The sequence below is a fragment of the Camelus bactrianus genome, chromosome 15 (genome assembly GCF_048773025.1).
Source record: "Camelus bactrianus isolate YW-2024 breed Bactrian camel chromosome 15, ASM4877302v1, whole genome shotgun sequence".
NCBI classification, from domain to species: Eukaryota; Metazoa; Chordata; class Mammalia; order Artiodactyla; family Camelidae; genus Camelus; species Camelus bactrianus.
Window position 1 is genome coordinate 63,289,829 of NC_133553.1, and position 21,285 is coordinate 63,311,113.

At 42.4% G+C, this 21,285-nt stretch overlaps 1 protein-coding gene across 1 annotated transcript in view; it reads left to right on the forward strand.

Moving 5' to 3' along the window:
* ANTXR1 (ANTXR cell adhesion molecule 1) overlaps positions 1–21,285 on the forward strand; it is a 218,303-nt gene that overhangs the window by 7,125 nt on the left and 189,893 nt on the right. Inside the window, exon 2 of the mRNA XM_074341267.1 lies at positions 16,927–16,998. Coding sequence (XP_074197368.1) covers positions 16,927–16,998 — 72 coding nt within the window. The remainder of the gene's footprint in view (positions 1–16,926; positions 16,999–21,285) is intronic.

Consider the following 21,285-nt stretch of genomic DNA (forward strand, 5'->3'; position numbering starts at 1 on the left):
CCACAAAGATGAAAAGACTGTAAACATACAGGAGAACATTGGCTCAGTCAGAGTAGTTTAGGTTATGCTGTGTAACAAACAATCCCCCAAATCTCAGTGACACAAAACAACAAAGATATAAACCTTCATAATCTCTGCCTCTGCTACACATCTGGTGAGGGTCAGCAGGGGCTCTGCTCATGGTAGTCCTTCTGGGAGCCAGGCTGGTGGAGACTTCTTAATACCAGCTTCCACCATCACGGCTCCAAGGGAAGAAAATGCTGGAGAGTCTCTGGCTGGCAACACTCCAGCTGGAATTGACACACATCCTTCCACTCATAGCACATTGGTCAGAACTAGTCACGTGCCTTCACCTAAAGAGGGTGAAAAAATGTCATCCTCCTGTGCGTCTAAAAGGAAAGGAAAGCCAGATGTGAGTGAGCATTAAAAGCCTCTTCTACAAGCCTATAATTATACATGGCTTTTGCCTGAGTAAGCAAGAAAGGAGTAGTCATCGGGAGAGTTTAAAGAGATAAGACTTCTGGAAAAGGGCGAGCGTTGAGCTGTGTCTTAGATATATTCACCGACCTGGAATTATGATCAGACATGACAGTTCAAATCCGCCCACGAGACAGTGAGGGCTCCCATTCTTTCCCTCCCATTCCCATTCCTCTCCTTCTTTAGGTGAAACAAACATTCAGTGCAGCAGGCAGTGGATTAAACGAGATTAAATGGAAAGTCGAAATGGGGCTGAGAAGTGCTTCCCTGATAGCTAAGTATTACATGAATATACTTGAAAGCTAAGATTCCCTTTGTCCTTGGTTTGTGGGAATGAGGGAATCTGAAAGGCTGGGAGGGGAGAGCAGCCCCTGGAACACTTGCGGCAGCCTGGCCGAGACGATGCTATCTACTGCAGAGGCTGATTCAGACCTTGAGTCCAGAGTGTGAGTTTTAATCAAACATGCTTCTCAGTAGGGGCGCTGTTGCCATTTTCAGTGGGACAGTTTTTCACTGTGAGGAACTGTAGGATGCTTAGCATTTCTGATCCTTCTTTTGTAAATGCCATTAGCCTTCCTAGCCCAATAAATAAATGCCCCTGCCTTTCTTTCTAAATGCCTCCCTGTGAGATGGCATCACCCTGGTTGAGAACCCCTAACTGAAAGAAAGCAGGGTAGAGGAAGGCATCCAGTGATGCTGATTCTGAGGACGGCATCTGAGCAGGAAGAGCATTTATCTGGAGGAAGAACTCGGGGGGCTCTGGTGATAAGAGGGTCAGTGGAAACTGCAGACCTTGCAAATGAATATGCTAAACCAGTGGTTCTCAACCAGGGGCCAGATCAGAATGTCCGGGGGCTGGGGCAGACATGTGTATCTTGGAAAAGCTTCCCAGGTGATTGTGATGTGGGTCTGTCCCTCCCAGAAGAAACTGTGAGAGTGAACAGGAAGACAAGAAAAGCTGTCCCATGATGATGGCTTTTTCCCTCTATGGGGAGGATGTAGCCGAGGCAGCGGACATTGGAGATTGGGTGCTAAGCAGAGCTCTTATTTTAGATGGAAGTAGGAGAAGCTCAATGTGATATGGAGGTTGTGCACAGATAGGCCAGGCTTTGCCCTTCATTGTTGCCAGGTCCTATCGTGTGTGCATACACATATAAGCCATGGTGTTTGCTAGGACAGTTCTGTGTCCCTTTCTGTCAAGACTGCAGGCATGAAGTGTACCCCATTGCCTCATGTGAAGGAGCTAGGCTCAGCAGAAGGGTTAAGAGAGCCGACTCTGGAGTTGGGCATCTCTGGCTTCAGATACCAGCTCAGCCTTTCACCAAGCTGTACAACCCTGAGCAAATTATTTAGCCTCTCCAAACCTCAGTCTTCTTAATAAAACAGGCATTAAAATTTCTGTCTTGCAGAAGTGTCCAAAAGATTAAATAATATTAGGTTAAAACCTTTAATGAAGCATTTGGTATGTGAGTGACCAAGATGATAGATAGCAATGGTAATGGTGATTGTGATGATGATGGTGGTGGTGGTGTGATGGTGGTGGTAATGGTAGTGGTGATGGTGATGGTCGTGTTAGTGGTGATGATGGTGATGGTGGTGGTGGTGATGGTAGTGGCTGTGGTGATGATGGTGGTGGTGGTGATGATGGTGATTATGATGATGATGGTGGTGGTGGTGGTGTCGGTGGTGACTATATGATGGTCATAGTGGTGGTAACGGTGGTAATTACTCCTAAAAAAAGAGGTAAGATGTAGTCCTCTACCAAAGGCATCTCCCTAGATTTTAGGCAGGACTGGCTAGCCAGGGTAAGAAATACATCAATTCAATTTAGCATTGATCAAACTGTGCTAAAGTCATCAATTACAAAATGCCTACAGCATGTCCCCAACTCTCAACGATTTCACAATTTAGTAGAAGAGACAAAGGGCTAGGAAAACAACTAATGAAATAATTAATTTTGGTTGAGATAAGAGAAGCTTAGGAGACTTTATAGTGAAGGTAACTTTGGATCCAGAATTTGAACTATGAGCAGGATTTTGCCAGGTGACAAAGCAAAGCAAAAAATTGATGACAAAGGGGAATACAAGAAAGCAAAATAACACATACTCTTTGTGATATAATAAGCATGACAGTGAGAGTGACAGGGAAAGAATCTGGAAAGAGTGGATTTTTTCATATCAGCAGGAGGTTATGAAATTATGTTGTAGGAATGAGACAAAAAGAACAAGTGAAATTGAGCGCTCTTGTAGCATAGGGCTTGACAGCAACTGGTGAATGAGTAGCAGAGGGAAGAGTTGTGAGGGCAAGAAGCAAGCTTCAGAAGGAAAGAGGAGTTTGGTGTGGACATGCTGAGTCTGAACACGTGGGACATTTGGGTGGAGACGTTGAGTAGGCAGATGGATTTATACTCTGGAACTGAAAATAAAGACTTGAGTGTGGTTAGCCCAAGGGTAGTAGTTGAAAATATGAATGTGGATAAAAAAATCACATGGAGATAATATCAAGATAATATCAGGATGAAAAATGTCAAGAAGAGGTGGAGTTTAATGAGGAAGATGGCCAGGCTCCAACCTAGAGGAATTGCCAACAGGAATGTCTTGGCCAAAGAAGAAACTCCACTGAACAGAGCTGAGAAGAAGTTGCCAGAACAGTCGGAAGAGAACCAGCAAAGCATTGTTAACGCTGAGGCAAGGAGAGAGAGAATTTCAGTGGAGGCAGGGGATCAACTAGATGTTTTCCCCCTAAAATCATCTTCTCTGTTCCTCGTCTTAGTGAACAGCATCACCATAAATCCAGCCACTTAAGCCAAGGATCTGGTAGTCATCCTCTTCCTCAAACTCCAAGGCCTGACAAGTTCAGGCAATTCCTCATCCTGTTCACTGAAACATTATCTATATTGGTCTCTTTACCTCCTTTTTAATTCCTTTCCCCCCCCAACCCTGTGTTCTCAACACTGGTACCAAATGGATCTTTTTAGAACACAAATCTGATCTTGACATACTCTTCCCCAACCCTTAAACCTCTAAACACTTCCAAAGTCCTTTCTGTATAAAATATAAACTCCTTAGTAAAGTATCCAAGAGCCTTATTGCTCAGGCTCAGCGTGTTTCCCTTAGCTTCATCTCTTACCACGCCACACCCCCTAGCAATTTCCAACAAAACTGCGCTGCGCAGTTCCCTGAGCTAACCCATGCTCTTCCTCACCTTTAGCTATAATGCCCTTCATCACCATTTCCATCCTTAAATAGGTGATGCCCTCTTACCCTTGGAGATGGTTACTGGGACTTGGCCCCCTCCCCTCACTAGTCGTGGGCTCCCTGTGGTACAAAAAATTCAGAACAATCACCTGTCTACATCACATCTTCATTCCAAACCCATTCCTCTTCAGAACCCGTCAACCTCGTAACAACTCGTATCTCATGATGAGCAGCAGAGGGGTCCATTGTCAAGAGATGGAGAAGAGCAAGCTTTAGTGTTTGTTCTCTGACGTCTCATTCAGGAGCTTTGGCTTCTTTTTTCTTTCTTTTCAAACTCTGCTGCTCAACCATATAGAGCTCCTTCCTGCGGGAACCACCTGAACAGGCTTCCCAATATCTTTTGGCAAAAAGATTGTGGTCAGAACCATAGCCATCATTCCTTACGTAAAAGATAACGCAAATACCAGGCTTATGGAAGTTGTATAGCAAATAGGAGAAGAGTGAAGTATCATGACTGTAACTAGACTCCAACCACAGTAATAAACAATACAAGGTAAAAGGAAACAGGATGCCACTGGACAGCCTTAATCCCACCGCAGATAAACAGATGGCCCAGTCCACTCCTGACTTGTGCTTGTCCCAGTATAATTATGCATGGCTTACTATTTGACTCTTGAAAGTGTTTCAGTTTGGATTTTAAATTATATGGTCATCCTGATTATTTACTCTTAGAAAAGACAGTATCAAGGGAACAAAAGAGGAGGGGACTTCCAGCCTTCAGGCCAAACAGGTGACTCCCCGTGGACACCTTATTCCATTAAAATGGGCAACCAGTTCAACTCCTGATTCCATTTGAGCGTCCCAGTCTTAAGCTTTTCCTGGCATCCCCACTCCCAAACTCCCATCACTATTTGTGAAACCTCGCTAGTACTTTGTCACTGTCTTGGCTGCTAACACCATAAAGTGTAATTGTGCCTTTCCCGACCCCTCCATGGGGAGGCAGTGTCACATAGATGTTAAGAACCCAGGTTTAAACACCAGAAAGGAGACTGTAAGAGAGTGGTGTTTGGACTAAGAGTATGCATGGCCTTTAGAGCTAGAGTTTGAATCCCAACCCTACCACTTATGGGCTGTGTGTCCTTGAGCAAGTTACTTAATCTCTTTGTGAACTCAGTTTCCTCATCTGTCAAAGGGAGCTAATTGTATTACCACATAGGGCTGTCGGGCTCCCAACAGAATCCCATGCGCACACAGGAAGTGCTCATTAAGTGCGAGCTGTTATTATTACGTGACAATGAACGTAAAGTCTCAGTACAATGCCTCTGCTTAGTAAGCACTCAATATATGTTGTAGTGTAATATTACTCTTTATAGATTCAAAAGGAGCTTCAAAAGTCAGTTCGCTGAATCAAGAAATAGCCTCTGTTGCATTTATGCAGCCTATAAATACATCCAGCGAGAAAGAACTGAGAACGCTCACACGCTTTAGCAGAAATAAAGGCCCTGGTGACTTTTGGAAGTGCTCTTTCAGGGCATCATAAATGCAGGAACTAAAATGGAACCAACTGAGGGGCTTCGTTTGAGATAAGAAAGGGAGGAAAGTTTGTTTATGACTTCTGAAAAAGAAGCTGAGCACGGGCAATGAGCTGTTCACTGCCTCCCCCGCTATCATCTAAAACTGCCCCACTCTCAAAAGAGGAAGTCTGAAGGAGGCATCTGGGGGAAGCCTGCATCAGGTCCAACCACTAAGGACAGCGACAAGGACTTGTAACACACTTGCAAGAAATTCCAGCAGAAACAGAGCAAACAGATGGGCTGTGTTGGAAGGAGGTCAGCCAGGGTCTACTTTCAACTCTGTTGCCAAGTTAAAAAAACATGTAGAGGGAGATTCTGGAGGAGCCCCAAGAGCAATCCCAAATCTGGAAGTGAGTCAGAAGTAAAGAGTGGGACGTAAGGGGATGAGCAGCATCTCCTTAGGGCCCTGCTGCCACTGTGCATCAGCTCCACGCAGAGGCAGCTGCGCTGGACTGTCCAAGGGGAAATTAAGCCGAGAGAGAGCGCATGAGCGCCAGGCATCTTCGTGACAGTGATTCTGTCCAGCGTTGCTGATTCTGCCCCCGTAGATCCTGGGCCTCCAGGGAAATGGCAGAGTTCTTTCTCTTATTACGTGGATGCAGTAGGGATCAGGAATGAGGTTGGTCCAGTACAATGTGAACCTGGAGTAGATGCCAGGACAGAAAACCCTACATATGGCAAGTTGGAACTGGGGAAACTGGGCTCCAAACAAACACACAAACCTTGCAAGGATGAAGTTCCTTTGTGAGAAATGATGAGAAGTTATTCCACTCCCAGCTCCCCACTAATTGAGGGAACAATAACATAAGCTTACTTTAGCTATTAAGACCAACTTCCTTCCCCCAGATTAAGTTCTTAGAGAAGCTTCAAAGTGCAGAGACAATGCCATAAATATAATATATATGATATTTGAGAAGCAAATACTAAACCCAGTCACATCTTCCCATTTTGAAAGATGAAAATACAAGATTTTAGCCACTGAAAATAAATGGTGAGAAAAAAACTCCTGAAGTGGAAGAAAAACACATTAATGGAAGGAATTTTCAACAGCAAAAGAGGTCAGTTTTAGCACCAAATATTTTATGATTTCAATGAAGTTCATAAAATAAGAAATTTGTGGAACAGGAGATAAGACGTGAGAAGAGAAGAACAGGGACCTAGAACAGGAAAGGAAATATAAAACATATGGGAAAATGTAACATCACCTGAGAAGCGGCAAAGAGCAGAACTGACAATGCAGGAAATGAAATAAATGATGAAGGCGTGTTTGAGAAATTCTCCTAATGTGAACAGGAAATGAGTGGCATGAAAGTGATGAGAGAGTTGATAAGTAATGAGTGACAAAAATAGATATCCAATATACCAGATAACTTGGGTTGCTAAAGAATAGTGCAGAAGAAACATTTGAAGATTTAATAGAAGAGAAAGTTCCAGAAAAGTTAAAAAGTCCAGTAATGTAATCAGTGAGGTTATACGGCAAAATATGAAACTTAAAGAATGGATTCTCAAAAAAGAAAGTAAAAAGCATAATTTTTTTATGCAGAACAGGAAAAATTACTCATACTACAATCGCATGTACAAAAAAAAGTGTAGTTTACTTTTTTTCTAGCTCCCAAACTCTTCTTCTTGCTCTCAAGTCTACCTACTGGGTAGCAGGAGGGCTGGAAATCCCTAAATTTTGAACCAAAGTGATAATAACAGTTCAACGTGGTGGTTTTTTAAAAATCCCTTTAGGTGAAATTCTTGGTATTTATGCTTTTGCCCACCCCGCCCCCACCCTACTCAATAGGATCTGGACACTGGAGAAGGTCTGATTTGCCCTTGGGAGTAGGTCCTTTGGTTTTAGACCAAGTTAGTTCCATGGAAAGTTCTACCACATCTTCAAGGAAAAGAAAATTTCAGTATAAGTTAAACTCTTCTAGAAAATAGAAAAAGATGGAGTTTCCCAATTTATTTTAGGAAGCTAACATTTTTCTGATATCAATATCTACCAAAGATAACACATATGTAAAACTTCTGCCCAAATGAGAATAGAAACTTTAATTCTGAAATCAAACATCATTAAAACAACTAAAAGGAGAGTAAAGGAATAATATAACAAGACCAAGAAAAAATTTATCCCAAGAATGCAAGGGTACTTCAATATTTAGGAAATGTATTAAGATAACTCACATTTACTTTGAATGCCAAAGATGAAAACCAAATTATTTTCTTAGCAGAGTCTGAAAAGACATGTCTGAATACTTAAGTGGCCAAAGGATATGGAGAATATGAATAATAATTAATGGGGTTGATTTAATAAAGATATTTTGAACCCTATTACCCCACAGAGAATAAACTTTCCTTTCAAATACCCATGAAATATTTATTAGGTAACAAAAAAATCCCTCCATATATATATATCCCAAGGCACAATTTTTCCAGTCCACATTCTCAGCACTAAATAACAGGAAATGAATAGTGAAAGTAGACAAAAGCTTCAGTTACCAGGAGGAAAATATAGATTTTTATATTATCTTGTCATAAGGAGCATGAAAGAAAGTGACTGTCTATACCAGAGGTTAGCAAACGGGCCTGCAGCCTGTTTTTGTAAATAAAATTGTATTGTAGCATCACTACATGTATTTAGTTTACGTCCTGTCACTGGCTGTTTCTGTGCTATGACAGCAGAGTTGGGTAGTTGCCATGGAGACCACCAAGCCCTCAGTACTTGCCACCTAGACCTCTCCAGAATAAGTAGGCTGACCCCTGGACATTTGCACCCCAATAGAAAGTGGGCAAAGGATACTGACACCAAGGTCAGCTTCAAGGGCATGGGACCTGTGTAGTTGCCCAGGGACCCACACTCAGAAAGGCCCTGCACCTAGTTTAATACTCTGCTATCACCATCTTGACATTCTTAATAGTTTTTGAACAAGAAGACCTGCGTTTTTATTTTGCAGTGGATCCTACAAATTATATGGCTGGTCCTAATTGATCCACCATGCTTTTAAAACAAAGAAAGTGAAATAAATTATAAATATGAAAAAAAAATCTAGGGCCTATTATTAAATATATCCCAAAAGAACATGATGAAAATTCGTTTCATTTATAAAAACATACAGGTATTTCGGCAAGAGCTAATCCTGAGTGTGGGTAAGAAAATGAGCACTTTGTATCTTGCTCCTGGGAGCTGAATGATCACGACAGTGGCAAGTGAAATGCAGTGGCCACTGTCTCAGGGTAGAAATAATTTATTCTCACTATACTCATATAGAGAAAATACCTCAAAGCTGTTTCACTTGTCTTCGAAAGACCCTCCTGCCAGGGACAGGTGTTAGTGAGGAGAGGCAACTTTCTCCCAAACTAGAAAACCTAGCCCAGTGCAAGAATTTAAACACTCAGTAAATTTAAGTCTTTTAAATTTTGCCCCACCCCTACTTCTCTCACTCATAGGGCTGTGTGTTCGAGAGGGGCCTATTGTTTCTTTATTGCTTCTAAGCGAAGGGGACCTCTGACTTTTCTGGTAGCCACAGTACCATCTCTTATCTTGTCGTGGTCACCTGGTGATCATCCACAGATCACATTGGTGGCTTTGACTGGTGGCCCTTGGTTCTCATTTATCACATCTTTGTGTGCATTTCAGTTATGAGAAATACCTTGTGGACAGCTAACCAGTCTTCTGATTTCTTAGCAATAGCAACAAGAACAATTTTGTGTTGAATTTGCACCAAAAGTACCAATACCTGATTATCAGAAAATGTTTTTAGGCTTTTCCTGGTGTGTGTGTGTGTGTTGGAAAAGACAAATTGGTGGAGATGAAAGGAGTACATATTTTGATATAATATCTTTTTGATCATTCACAAGAAGAAAAAACAGTTTCCATCTTGACACAGTATATATGCATTATTTACGCATAGTTGACCTAAAGTTTCACATAGCAATACTTTCTGTTACAGTATGTAATATATCCTGATGTTTCTATTCTATTCTGTTTCATTTTTATTAAATGTTGGCCACATCCCACCTAACTGATTTGCCAAATCACTAATAGGTTGCATTCCACAGCTAACAAGTCATTGTTATCATAGTCATCAGTTAGATTCCTCGCAAGTCAGTAAATAGGTGGGGCGGGGCATCTGGGCTGGGGTCTCTGGACACAGATAGGAGCAGGGTGGGTAGCCTCCTACTCAAAGTACAGTGCTCAGTGGCCTGGTTTGGGGCTGCACTGGTATCTGAAGAAATTGGAGTGAAGGCAAGAGTGAAGGTCAAGCTTTTAGAGCAGAAGGGAGGCTTGGCCGTGACCCCAGTCAGTCATAGGAGGACAAGGGCTAAAGACTTGGGCTGGGTTTAGACCTCCAGCCAGTGAGGGTGCAGTGTGAGGCCAGGAGGAAGGAGAGGAGGGCCAAGGAAGAAGTGGGGTAGTAGGGGTGCAGGGAGAAGGGGGACAAGTGAACATGGGGCCTGTGATGTCAGAACTGATTGCTGGCCCCGCTTAGTGGTGCCTGAGGCTGCTGTACCCTTCCAGGATTTAGCTAGGGACTTGGGTGGGTCACTGAGGACGTTGGTGACTTCAGCCGGGTGGGGCTAAGGAAAAGCAGGAACTGATGGTTTTATAATTTCCATCCTGACAGCGACTCTGCTCTTCCAGGATTGAAAGACTCCTGGGTGATGGTTCCAACTGTGAGCTCTCTTTTTCCCCTTTTCGTTTGACTCTAATCCGTGTGCAAAGAGGAGAGGGATGCAGACAATTTAAACCCAATTTGGCCCACTGGATTTTTTTCTGACTCTGGTTCTGTCTGTGGCTAATGGAAAGAGCATGTGTTTTCTAAGGAGCTTAACCACAGGGAGGAAACTCACAGAAACACAAGAGAATGTATTTCGGAAACCAATCAGAATGAGACTCAGGGTTCTTCTTTTGCCCCTGCTCTTTGTATATCAGACCTTTGGAAGTAACTAAGTGGTCATCTGAGGGCAATGCCAAACTCCATGCAAAATCCCTCATTGGGGATACACAGTGAATGTGGTGTCACAAAATATATTGACTTCTTACCATGTTCCAAGCACCAAAAAGGGCATGGGAAAACAAAAATTATTAAGAAACCCTGGAGCTGCCACCAGTGGTTACTTTCTTGTGGAACTAGGAGTGAGAACTGGTGGCTTGGTGTCCTGATGGTCTGGGCAACCCTTCTCAAAGTCAAGTCAGAAGATGGTGTCTTTGCTGAAACATAGCCTCCATAACTGCTTAGTGAACTGAGACTTGAGGACAGGGTTTTGGATGAAGTAGAAAAGACAGCTTTATTTCTTTGCCAGGCAAAGGAGGTTACAGTGGGCTAATGCCTCCAACACTGTGAGCCTGCTGGGGAAAGAGGGCAGGAGGGTTTACAGTAAAAGCTCAAGAGTTCAGAGGTGGAGCTAGTTTCCATAGAGATCCTATACAGGGTAACAAATTGTTGCAAAGTTGTTCTTATTTTTGCAGATGCAGTGGTCTCCTTCCCTCTGCTGGGCATGAAGTTCACCTCAGGCTTTGGGACTCTTTTAATATTCTTGTACCTAGAACAAAGGATGCATATGAAGGGGGTCCATGGGAAAATGCTCTAGAGAAAAACTTGTGCAGTTGATAAATGCTTCTAGCATTTTAGGCAGGCTGAGGCTTAGGACCTCTTGCTGTAGGCAGAGACCTGCACTTGGAACAACAGAATACAAGGAAACCATAAGGGGCTAAAAATAACTGCAGACATGTGCAATTGGGGTGAATTATGAGCAACAAGATGCACAAAACACAAGAGGAGGGCACTGGGGTCAAAACCAGGGCTCTGAGCACCAGGAGGGGGTTGGGCAACCACCCAAGCCTCCCTCCTCTCCAGCCTAACCCGAGTCAGCAAGAGTATGAGAAAAACCCTTTAAAACATTATACAGTTAAGCAGATACAAACACCATTACAGATATCAGATGTTCACCGATGACAGTAGGTTCCTGCTTGGTTACAGTGTGAGGAGGTGTGACTCTGATTTTGAGTGGATCCAGGTATATTGAAGGAATCTTTGGACACAGAACTCTGTAGGGCTGTGTTCAAGCAGAATTCCTAGGAGGCTACTTGAATTCCAAATTTTGCTGAGACTTACACTTGTGGAACCCAGGCACGAAATCCCAAGAAGGAGCCTGAATCCTCCACACCATCCTGATACCCAGTTGGCTTATGGAAATCTTCAGGGGCTAGAATGGCATTTGTGTTAGGACTGAAGTGAGTCAAATATCTGGGACCTTTCACATCCACTGACTTACACAACATGGATATTTCAGCTCTCTTTGACCAGAGTTCGCCAGCAGTTGTGTGTTAAAAGCAATTCTAAAAAATAAAAATAAAAAACAATCCACAACAGAGTTCAGTGAAAACTCTCCCAGTACTACTTATATTTGGGCCAAGAAGGAGTTTTTATTTCTAGCTTGGGGCTTTGGTAACAATGGCTGTGTGAGCCATTACTGCCTGAAGAGAACATCAGTGCTCCATAGCTGGGACGTTAGGATCATTATTTCTTTAAAAAATTTTTTTTTAATTTTAATTGAAGTATAGTCGATTTACAATGTGTTAATTTCTGGTGTACAGCACAGTGATTCAGTTATACATACGTATTTTCCTTTTCATATTCTTTTTCATTATAGGCTATTATAAGTTATTGAATACAGTTCCCTGTGCTATATACAATAAGACCTTGTTGTTTAGGTATTTTATATATAGTAGAGTGTATCTGCTAATCCCAAACTCCTAGTTTATCCCTATCCCCTTTGTCCCCCCTAGTAACCATAAGTTTGTTTTCTATGTCTGTGAGTCTGTTTCTGTTTTGTAAACAAGTTCATTTGTGTCATTTTCTTAGATTCCACATATAAATGATAGCATATGGTATTTGTCTTTCTCTTTCTGATATACTTTATTTAGTATGATAATCTCTAGGTCCATCCATGTTGCTGCAAATGGCATTATTTTATTCTTTTTTATGGCTGAGTAGCATTCCATTGTGTACATATATCATATCTTCTTTATCCAGTTATCTGTCAATGGACATTTTGGTTGCTTCCATGCAAGATCATTAATTCTTAAACAAGTCAGCATGATAAAGAAGGATGGAGGGTGGAGAGAAGCTGGCTCTGGAGTCACTCTCTGCCACTTCCCCAACTTACACCCTCCTTCTGGTTGAGCCGTTGATTTTTCTGGGAGTAGCTACTAGGTCAGATCCCAAATCAGTAAATCAGTTTACAAAGCAAAGTGCAAGTGAGACTTGCATGTTTTGACAGTAAGTCCAAACAGAATTGAAGACCCAGCAGATCTGTCCCTATGAGAGAAGGACAGACATTGGGTTGAGATCCCAGTGGGTAGTTTCCAGAGGCCCATGGATGAAGTAGTTAGAGTTCAGAGTTAGGAGTCCAGCAGCGGCCAGTGGGTGGTGCTGAGACAGGAGAGAGGACAGTGGCACCAAGGCAGGCAAGCCCCTTGCTCCTGGGGATCTGGGTTACAAAGAAATGAGCTGCACCTCCAGTAAGCTCACCTCCATGCTAAAATCATAGCAGCAGGCACGAGGCTCTTTCCTTCTCTAAGGGGTGATTTGATCTTGGGGTAGGATAGAGCATGCATGTGGGGGTTAGGGAGCTCAGTAATTAGGACTAGAAGGATTCCAAGATGCAGATATACATAACCCTATATTCCTCTGCCTAGAAGCCGAGGCCCCTTGGCATCCCACGGTAACCCAGAGAAGACAAAACTAATTTGGTCCCAGAATCTTAGAAGGCTATGTTTCCCCTCAGTGCTTGAAAGAATAGGCTTTGTACATCTCAACTGTGTGCTAAAGTGGGTATGTTTTGGCTAAGGCTTATATAATTACGGAAGGACTGATCATGTGTACATACAAAACAACAAACCTTAATAGGGCCATTATTAGTAGAGTTGGGATGGGAGAAGTCAGCATGTCAATACCTTCTCACCACCAGTTTTATCTTGAGTCTCATTTTACTTTCTTCTTGAGAAAATACAGCCATTGCCCATTAGCAAGAAAGCTTTCCAGATAGATTTAGACTTTTCCCCACACTCCAGGATATTTCTCGGATCTTTCCCTATATCTTGCATCAAAATATCAGATGAATACCAAAATTGTCTAAATCCTACATGTCGGTCTCAGTCAGAAGAATAGTGAAAATGACATGTTTTAAGACAGAAGAATGTCTGAATTATCATTGGGTGACCCTGTTTCATAAGTAAAAGGATGTAAATTGATTTGAGGCTGTGAAATAGGGCCAATCCTTGAGAACAAAGAAATAGTAATCCAAAAGGATTTACTCCAAACCCCTGCGCCTTAAGCAGAGAGCCAAGAATAGGCCCCCAATTCTAGTTACGAGATCCTATTTCAACAACCCTTTGCCTCCCCTCCCAGTTTAATTCCCTCACTGCAGGACTTCTCTACAGAAGAGAAAATCAAATATGGGATAGAGGAACTGTGGGGAGTCCTCTCTCATCATTAGGTGTCTTACCCTACCCCTCAGTAACCAAAATCTCAGATAGCACTTGTCCAGGTCCTATGGACCAAACCATAACATTGCATTTCAGAAATGCACACAGATGAGCAATAGTCAAGGAAATCTCTTGATTCCAGTGGAAAGGAGTTGTAGAATTCTGGATTGGATCATGGCTTATAATCAGACAGGTGGTGCCTCTTTGGAAGCACATACACTGCATTGGGCCATATCTATCAAACCTTCAGTAGGACCCCCAGAACCAGAGCATCCACTCCATAGCTAACAAAGAGCAGCCAGGACCAGTCTTGAAGACCTGAAATATACAACTGAACCTTGTCTAGGAGGATGGCTGGAATTCTAATGAAAGGGTTTCTAAAGCTTTAAAAGCCCAGGGCTAGGATGCACTATTCTGGTGAGCTTTTAGGAGACTCCCAGCTTACACTAAGCTTAGAGGTCTACCGTTGATGATTAAGTAGTCCCGATCTCCAAGGAGCTGTGCTCTAGAACCTTTGATCCATCTGGGAAGGCGCCTCGGGTTCACATAGGGTCACAGGAATTGGCTGGAGCCAAGGTTATTCATCCAGACTAGGGCAGAAGAGGTGCTGTCCAGCTGGCAAAAGATCAGGAGGCGTCTGTGAGCAATCGAGGTTTCTCCTCCCCAGGCTACTCTCTCTTCCAGCCAATAAACAAGTTAAATGCTGGATAGCCAAATCGCCTTAAGACCCTCACAAGGGGAGCTTGAAAAAAAAAGTGACTGCAACCCAACCCAGTATCAAAGGAGGATGATGACCGACACTGACCTGGTTCTCAGAGAGCATGGGATGGGGGCACTGAGCCCCATCTGTGTCGGTCAAAGGTGACAGGACTACTGAGTTGGGTCTTGAAGAATGAGTAGGAGTTTGCCAGTGTGGACCTTGAGTGTCCTGAGCCAGTGGAATATAAAAAAGCTGGGAAACTGGAACAGAGGAGGTTAATTGGAAAAAGTTTATTTTTGACAAGAAGAGCCCCTGTCCCCTCCTTTCCCTGATCCCTTTCCCCATCTCCCCAACTCCTCACCCCGCTATCCTGTGGGCTCTATGCTGCTGCCGCCCGAGACTGCTTGCTTGTCCCCAAAGGATTGTTTAAATAGGCATTTCTATATTTACTAGAAGAGTTGAATGTTTTTTCAGTTACTGATTTACCATCCTTCAGGGGATTGCCTGTTCTGATGCTCTGTCTATTTTTCTATTGTTTGTCTTGTTAATTTTTACCTATCCTAGACACTAATCTTTTCCCTTTTATATTGGTTGATGACGTCTCTCACTCTCTCCTTGTCTTTCAACTTGTTTGTGGCATCTTGTTGTCATCCAGAATTTTAGACACTTCGGGTAGTCAAAATTATTCTTAAAAAGCAATTCCTACTTTCTGTATCTGGTGAAGAAATCCTTCACTCACTGGATGACATTAAAATCTCTTATAATTCACCCAATGGACTGAAAGTTTTGTATTACCTATTAGGTTTTAATACATCTAGGGTTCCATTTGGTATGAGATAGTGAGCTAATTGCCTTTGTCCATTGTCACAGCATCATGTATTGAAGGGTTTATTCTCCTTCCCCAGTCTGAATCACCTCTTCCACTATATAGCATGACCTCACATGCACTGAGGTGTGGGTTCTCTTTTACTCCGTTGGCTCTACTGGTATACCATGTATCATGCATCTGGAGTCATTACATGTGACAGGGCAAGCTTTCCAACATCATTCTTTTACATTATTGCCTTGAGTACTTTTAGAACTTTAATCTTCATTTCATTTTTCAGGTTAGTTTTTGAGTTTCACAAAACATCCTTTCAGAATTTTTCCCAAAATTGAACTTATAGACGAACTTGGGGAACATGAGATAGACTTACGATAGAGAGTCTTTCAGTGTATGACCATAACATATTGTATCACTTTTGTTCAGATCAGACATATCATTTCTAGATATAAGGCAGAGAAAAATAAATTCTCCTCATAGAGATGGAATACATTCAACCAGAATGAGAATTCTTAGAGAGATTGCACCATGAAAAGGAAGGCATAAAATCTACTTTGCACAGATTCATCTTAAAGATCTATAAAACAGTCTGAAACAAAGACAAATAGTAATAATGCTCTGGAAGTTAAAATTAAGATAAAAAAAATAAAAGTAACCTGAGACCAGTGGAAAATGTGTTAGCATTTAGTACAAAATGTCAGAGTACAAGAAGCAAACTGTAACCCTAACAATTACTAGAATGACAGGCAGAAATGCAGAGCTCAGCTGAAACAGATCCTTAAGTGAAAGGAAAGAGGCATCAAGGCGACAGAAGAGTGAGTTAGAACAGAAAAACTTAGTACGATGTCACTAACAGATTGAGTACGAGCACTGTGAACAATACTTATAAGATGAATTAAAACTGTAGTAAGTGGTATCAATGAAACAGAAGTGAGCCTTGGGAAATAAATAAGGCCCCTTCCAAATCTAAAATTCTGTGATTCCATATGTCTTAGAGAAGGTTTGCCTCTTTTTTTAGTAAAAGGATTCCTTTTTAATAATGAAAGGCTGTCTCATTTTTCTTCCTTTATGTATTAGTACGACTAGTTACATTAGATACACTTAAATGTTGAACTGTCAATACCTTCCTGAAATAAACTCCACCAATTAATTAATTAGTATTCTTTTGGATTACTGCTGAATTAGTTTTGTGGTATTTTATTTAAGAGATTTTTCAATCTGTTTTTACAAATGAATTTGGACTCTTTGGAGGAGGGGAATTCATCTTTATCTGTTTGGGCATCTAGTTTGTGTTAATCTAATTTCAAAAAATTGGAATTGTTTTTCTTCCCTAATCGGAGGAATAATTTAAATAGCACAAAAATAACTATTTCTTAAAGCTTTGAAACTAACCTGTGAATCTGGTTGGGCCCAGAGGTTTTTTTCCAGCATCCGAGTGTGTGGAGTCGGGGTGGAAAGCAGTGAAGGTGGAGTGAAGGGAGTTCTTTAATAAGATTCTCAGAACTCCAACATTAAGCCTAAGTGCCCTTTCAAATAATTTCCATAGTTATGGAACTTTCAGATAATGAGCCCCATAGAGGATAGATCAAATGTCAAATAATAGAATAGGAAGAGAAATGACACAAGGTAAAAACAAATGAACACCTGATTAAGTCACACCTGCTTTATTTTCCTAGATCGGGAAGTGTGCTGCACCACTGGAATGAAATCTATTACTTCGTGGAACAATTGGCTCATAAATTCATCAGGTGAGAAACATAATGTATAGTTCTCATCCGTGAGTAAAACCAGCCTGTGTTTGCTATTTTACTAATTACTAACAACCTTGGGGATGCTTTTTGATGCCAAAGGTGATGAGATCTTGGAATTTGATGCTGAGATCTTGGAACAGAGACTTGACTTTGTTGCTATTTTTCCTCTTTGCTTTTATTTCCATTCTTCTCTTTTTTAAAAAAAAAAAAGCTGAAGTATAGTTGATTTATAATGCTAGTTTCCAGTGTACAGCCAAGTGGTTCAGTTTATATATGTTCTTTTTCAGATTCTTTTCCATTATAAGTTATCACAAGATATTGAATATAGTTCCCTGTGCTGTACAGTAGTTGACTTTGTTTTAATCTTTGCCACATGTTAGAATAACTTTTGGCTTCATGTTTTCAAGAGGACCGCAATTTGGTTATAAGACCAAAATTTTCACTTTCTCCCTGTCTTAGTGAATAATATCCTCCTAGAAGGATCATTAACATTTTCTTTCACCACACATCATGCTGGGGCAATCGGCTCGTTCTTGCTGGACCCCCGTGTAGAGGCCATGGTGTGTAAAGTGACCAACTCGTCCCAATTTGCCCAAAACTTCCCTGGTTTTAGCAACTGAAAGTTGCACTTCCTGGGAGTTCTCAGTCCTGGGCAAACCACGATGGTCCATCAGCCTCGCTATGTGCCCTACCAGGTAGAATTCTCTGAGCATTGTCAACACTGCTTTCCAAGGGAGAATGATGCAGTTTTGAACATGATCACTATACACATCACAGGGGCCTCGGAGGTCCTATTTTTCAGTGTGTAGACACCCACTCGTGTAAGAAAGGAGGCCATTTCACCCTCATCGGGTGCAGCCTCCAAGAGATAACACAACTGTGATAGCGTTCCTGGAAATGCTTGAAACCAGTTGTCAAAGCCTTTGGCAAAATTGTTCTTCTGATCATTGTAAATTCTAAAGCAGCTCCACTTCTCCTTGGTGGCCTCTGTAGAGTCTTCCAGCCAATGTGAGTAATCATACACTTCTTCTTTCAATCAGTTTCTTTGTCTCAAGACAGGTTTTCCTCTGAGACCAGGGTAATGACAAATGTGTTCCTTGCCAAGTCAGTTACTGGTCTCAGCATGTGCCCGCCTGCCTGATTGGAGGGAAAGCATTAGGAGGTGTCTTCTCGGTGATGCCAAAAGTTGGGACCTGCAGCAGGAAGTCCCTAAATCCAGATGAATGGAGGAAAGAGATGTGAGGAGGAGTGGGGGAGCAGGAAGTAGATGGAAAGGAGAAAAGTAAATGCATAGGTGGTATTATAAACAAAATATTTAAGAGACTCTTAGAAGCTTAGGGTTGAAAGGAGCATTTTTCAAGCTATCCTAAGGGGCTGTCACTAACCCCCAACTTGAATAGCTCTGGTGAGAAACTGCTTCCTTTTGAGGCAAACAAGCCAATTGTTGGACAATTCCAGTTTCCATGCAGATCTTTCTGTCATCGACCCACAATGTCTCATCCATCTGGAGAGATATAAAACAAATCTGCCTGCAGCCACTTACAGTATCGGCTATGTCTCTATTTGCTCTCATGGTTCTCTGTTCCCTCTAAAGCAGAGGAGTCTTTTGGAAAAGGCTTTCAAGTTAAGCAGATGCGATTTGAATCCAAGCTCCCCTGGGCAACCATAGCAATTTGTTTACCTTGGTTGAACCCTAGTTTGCCTGTGAAAATTATAAGAGAAAACACATGCAAACCAACTGGCCCCACATCTGGCTTAGAGTAGGCACTCAACGCTTCTCTCTCCCAGTTCCTTCAGCAACTCCAGACACTTGGCTATTTTAGTTTCAAAGGAGTTAGAGGTAGGGGTGGGAGGAACTAAGAGACCACTTAATCCAATCCTGTCATTTTATAGAGGAAGAAACTGAGGATCAGAGTAATTGGCATGGCTTAATCCAGACCATGAGGCACGTTCCTCTGGCTGTCTCCTTGGGCCCTCTTTGGCTCTGGACCCCCTCAAAGCATGGCACCAAGACACCACTGCCACGCAAACTCCAAGAGGCAGGGATTGTCTTTTGTTGATTGCTGTAGCCCCCAATGCCTTGGAACAGTGCCTGACACACAGCATGCTCAATCAGTCGCATAACTTGTCACCATTTTCTTTAAACCTTCAAATTACAACTCACACTCACCACTCTCACCAAGAGCCCAGAGAAGAGCAGACAAGTGATTACCTCAAGTCCCAGTCTTCCTCTTAAAAGATGCATGTGTGCCCGTCCCATCATCTCTGGGATTCAAGTGTCCTCCTTATTTAAAGCCAGTATCTCCATTTTAGCCCATTGTCTGCAGTCTCATCCAGGCCTTTGTTTCTCTGTTGTATTTGTCTCTACCTTTCTTCTGGCTTCATTTCCACTGTCCATAGACATAAACTAATCTCTCCTGCTCCATGTCTGAAAAGACAAAAACAAAAGACAATGAATCTCCTCATCACGTCTTCCTATACATGCTAACCTAATTCTTTACTGGTTTCTCACTCAAATATCTTTAAAGACTTTGTGGCCTCCATATATTTGCATCTCATTCATTCCTTAACCCACCACTATCTGGACTTCACCCCCACCCTCCACCTGCTTGCTCTCGGCAAAGTCCGGAAGTGATGCCCTAGAGGACAAATCCATTGAGTGCCATGCAGTGCTTGCCCTGCTGGACAGAGGAGCTTCATTGGATTCCAATTATCTCTCCTTGAAATTCTCCCCAGCATGGGCTCTCTTTTCATCTCACTGACTGGAGCCAGGCCTTTAAATCTTGGTGTTGGTTCTAGGTCGGGCTCCCTTCTCCTCTCCCGGATGATACTCTTTGAGCAATTTGATTCACATAAGTATGCTGAGGACTCCCAAACTACGTCTCCAGCCCAAACTCATATCCCAATGCCACTTGGAGACCTACATTCCCCGCATTTCAGATTCATTCTTTCCAGAACTTAACTCAACAGAAGGGAAGTAATATAACACAGGAGCTAAAAGCACACATTCTAGAATCAGAATGCTTGGTCTTCAGCCCTAGGTTGTGTGACCACTCTCCCATGTGTGACCTTGGGAAAATTATTCTTTCAGGGTCTCAATTTCCTTTTGTGGCAAATAGGAATAATAAGAGTACTGATTTCATAAAGCTGTTATAAGTTTAATGAGATAATACATGCAAATCACTTATGATAGTGCCTGGCACATAGCAAGCATAGGGTGGGCCATTATTTTATTATATTATCATGATAATTATGATTGTTATTATTATCATTTAGGACATGGTGTCCTACTGGCCCAGCACTAGGGAGGTGGTAAATGCCGCCATGGCGCCGTGGACAGAGAACCCAGGTCTGGTTCAAGAGGCCAACATCCAATTTACCAGGTGTTGCTGGGGTCCCTACCAAATACTCAGCACCATGCTAAGGGTTTCCAAAGACGAGTGGTACCATACAGGACATATGGTAATGGATGTAGACTTTATCTTGGAGGCAGTATGAGCCATTGGCGGTTTTATAGCAGATGAGTGCCAAGATCTGACTTACATCTTAGGAGAAAACACTGGAAGCAGTGTGAAAAGTGAATTGGAGGAAGGAATGATGGGCAAGGTCACCAGCAAGGACACAATTCAATTGTTATGAAAAGGGGGGCAGGTCTGAGAAACATTTTAGGAAGGGGGAACTATCAGATTTGGGGCCTGATCAGGTAAGAGAGATTATTGCATTGGGAAGAAATAGGTTGGTACCATGAAGGATGAGCCAGTTGGCTGCCCAGAGAGAGCCCCACAGGATGGCACTCCAGTGGTGAACCCACTGCAGTCTGCCAGCGCATCTTGTGGACAGAAAAACATGTCTGTCCTCAGCTGAGAGTTCTTCTATCTCCCCAAGTGTGGATTTTGCATTGACGAAGTTCCCAAGCAGTGCCACAGAAAAACCATGCCCATGTATTCATTAATAATAAGTTTAACTACCAAGTGGACTAGGTATTCTTGTGGCCCATCAGCACAGGCCAACCTTCTACGGCACCCTCCTTGGGAAGCCCAGTAGAAATTAAAATTGATGATGATACTAGTTTCAGAGCAAAAGGAATTGTATGATCTTGGTGTCTGATGGCATCAAGCTGTAACAGCCTGAGACATTCTGTTCACTATAGGATACACCCAGCTGTGGTAGAGACACTCTCAAATATTTCTTGGTCTCTCCCTTTGTAAAGGCAGCAGGCAAACCAGTCTTCTAGGGACACACTTCAGACAGAGCAGAGGACAGTGATGAGTTTTCGCTTTCTTA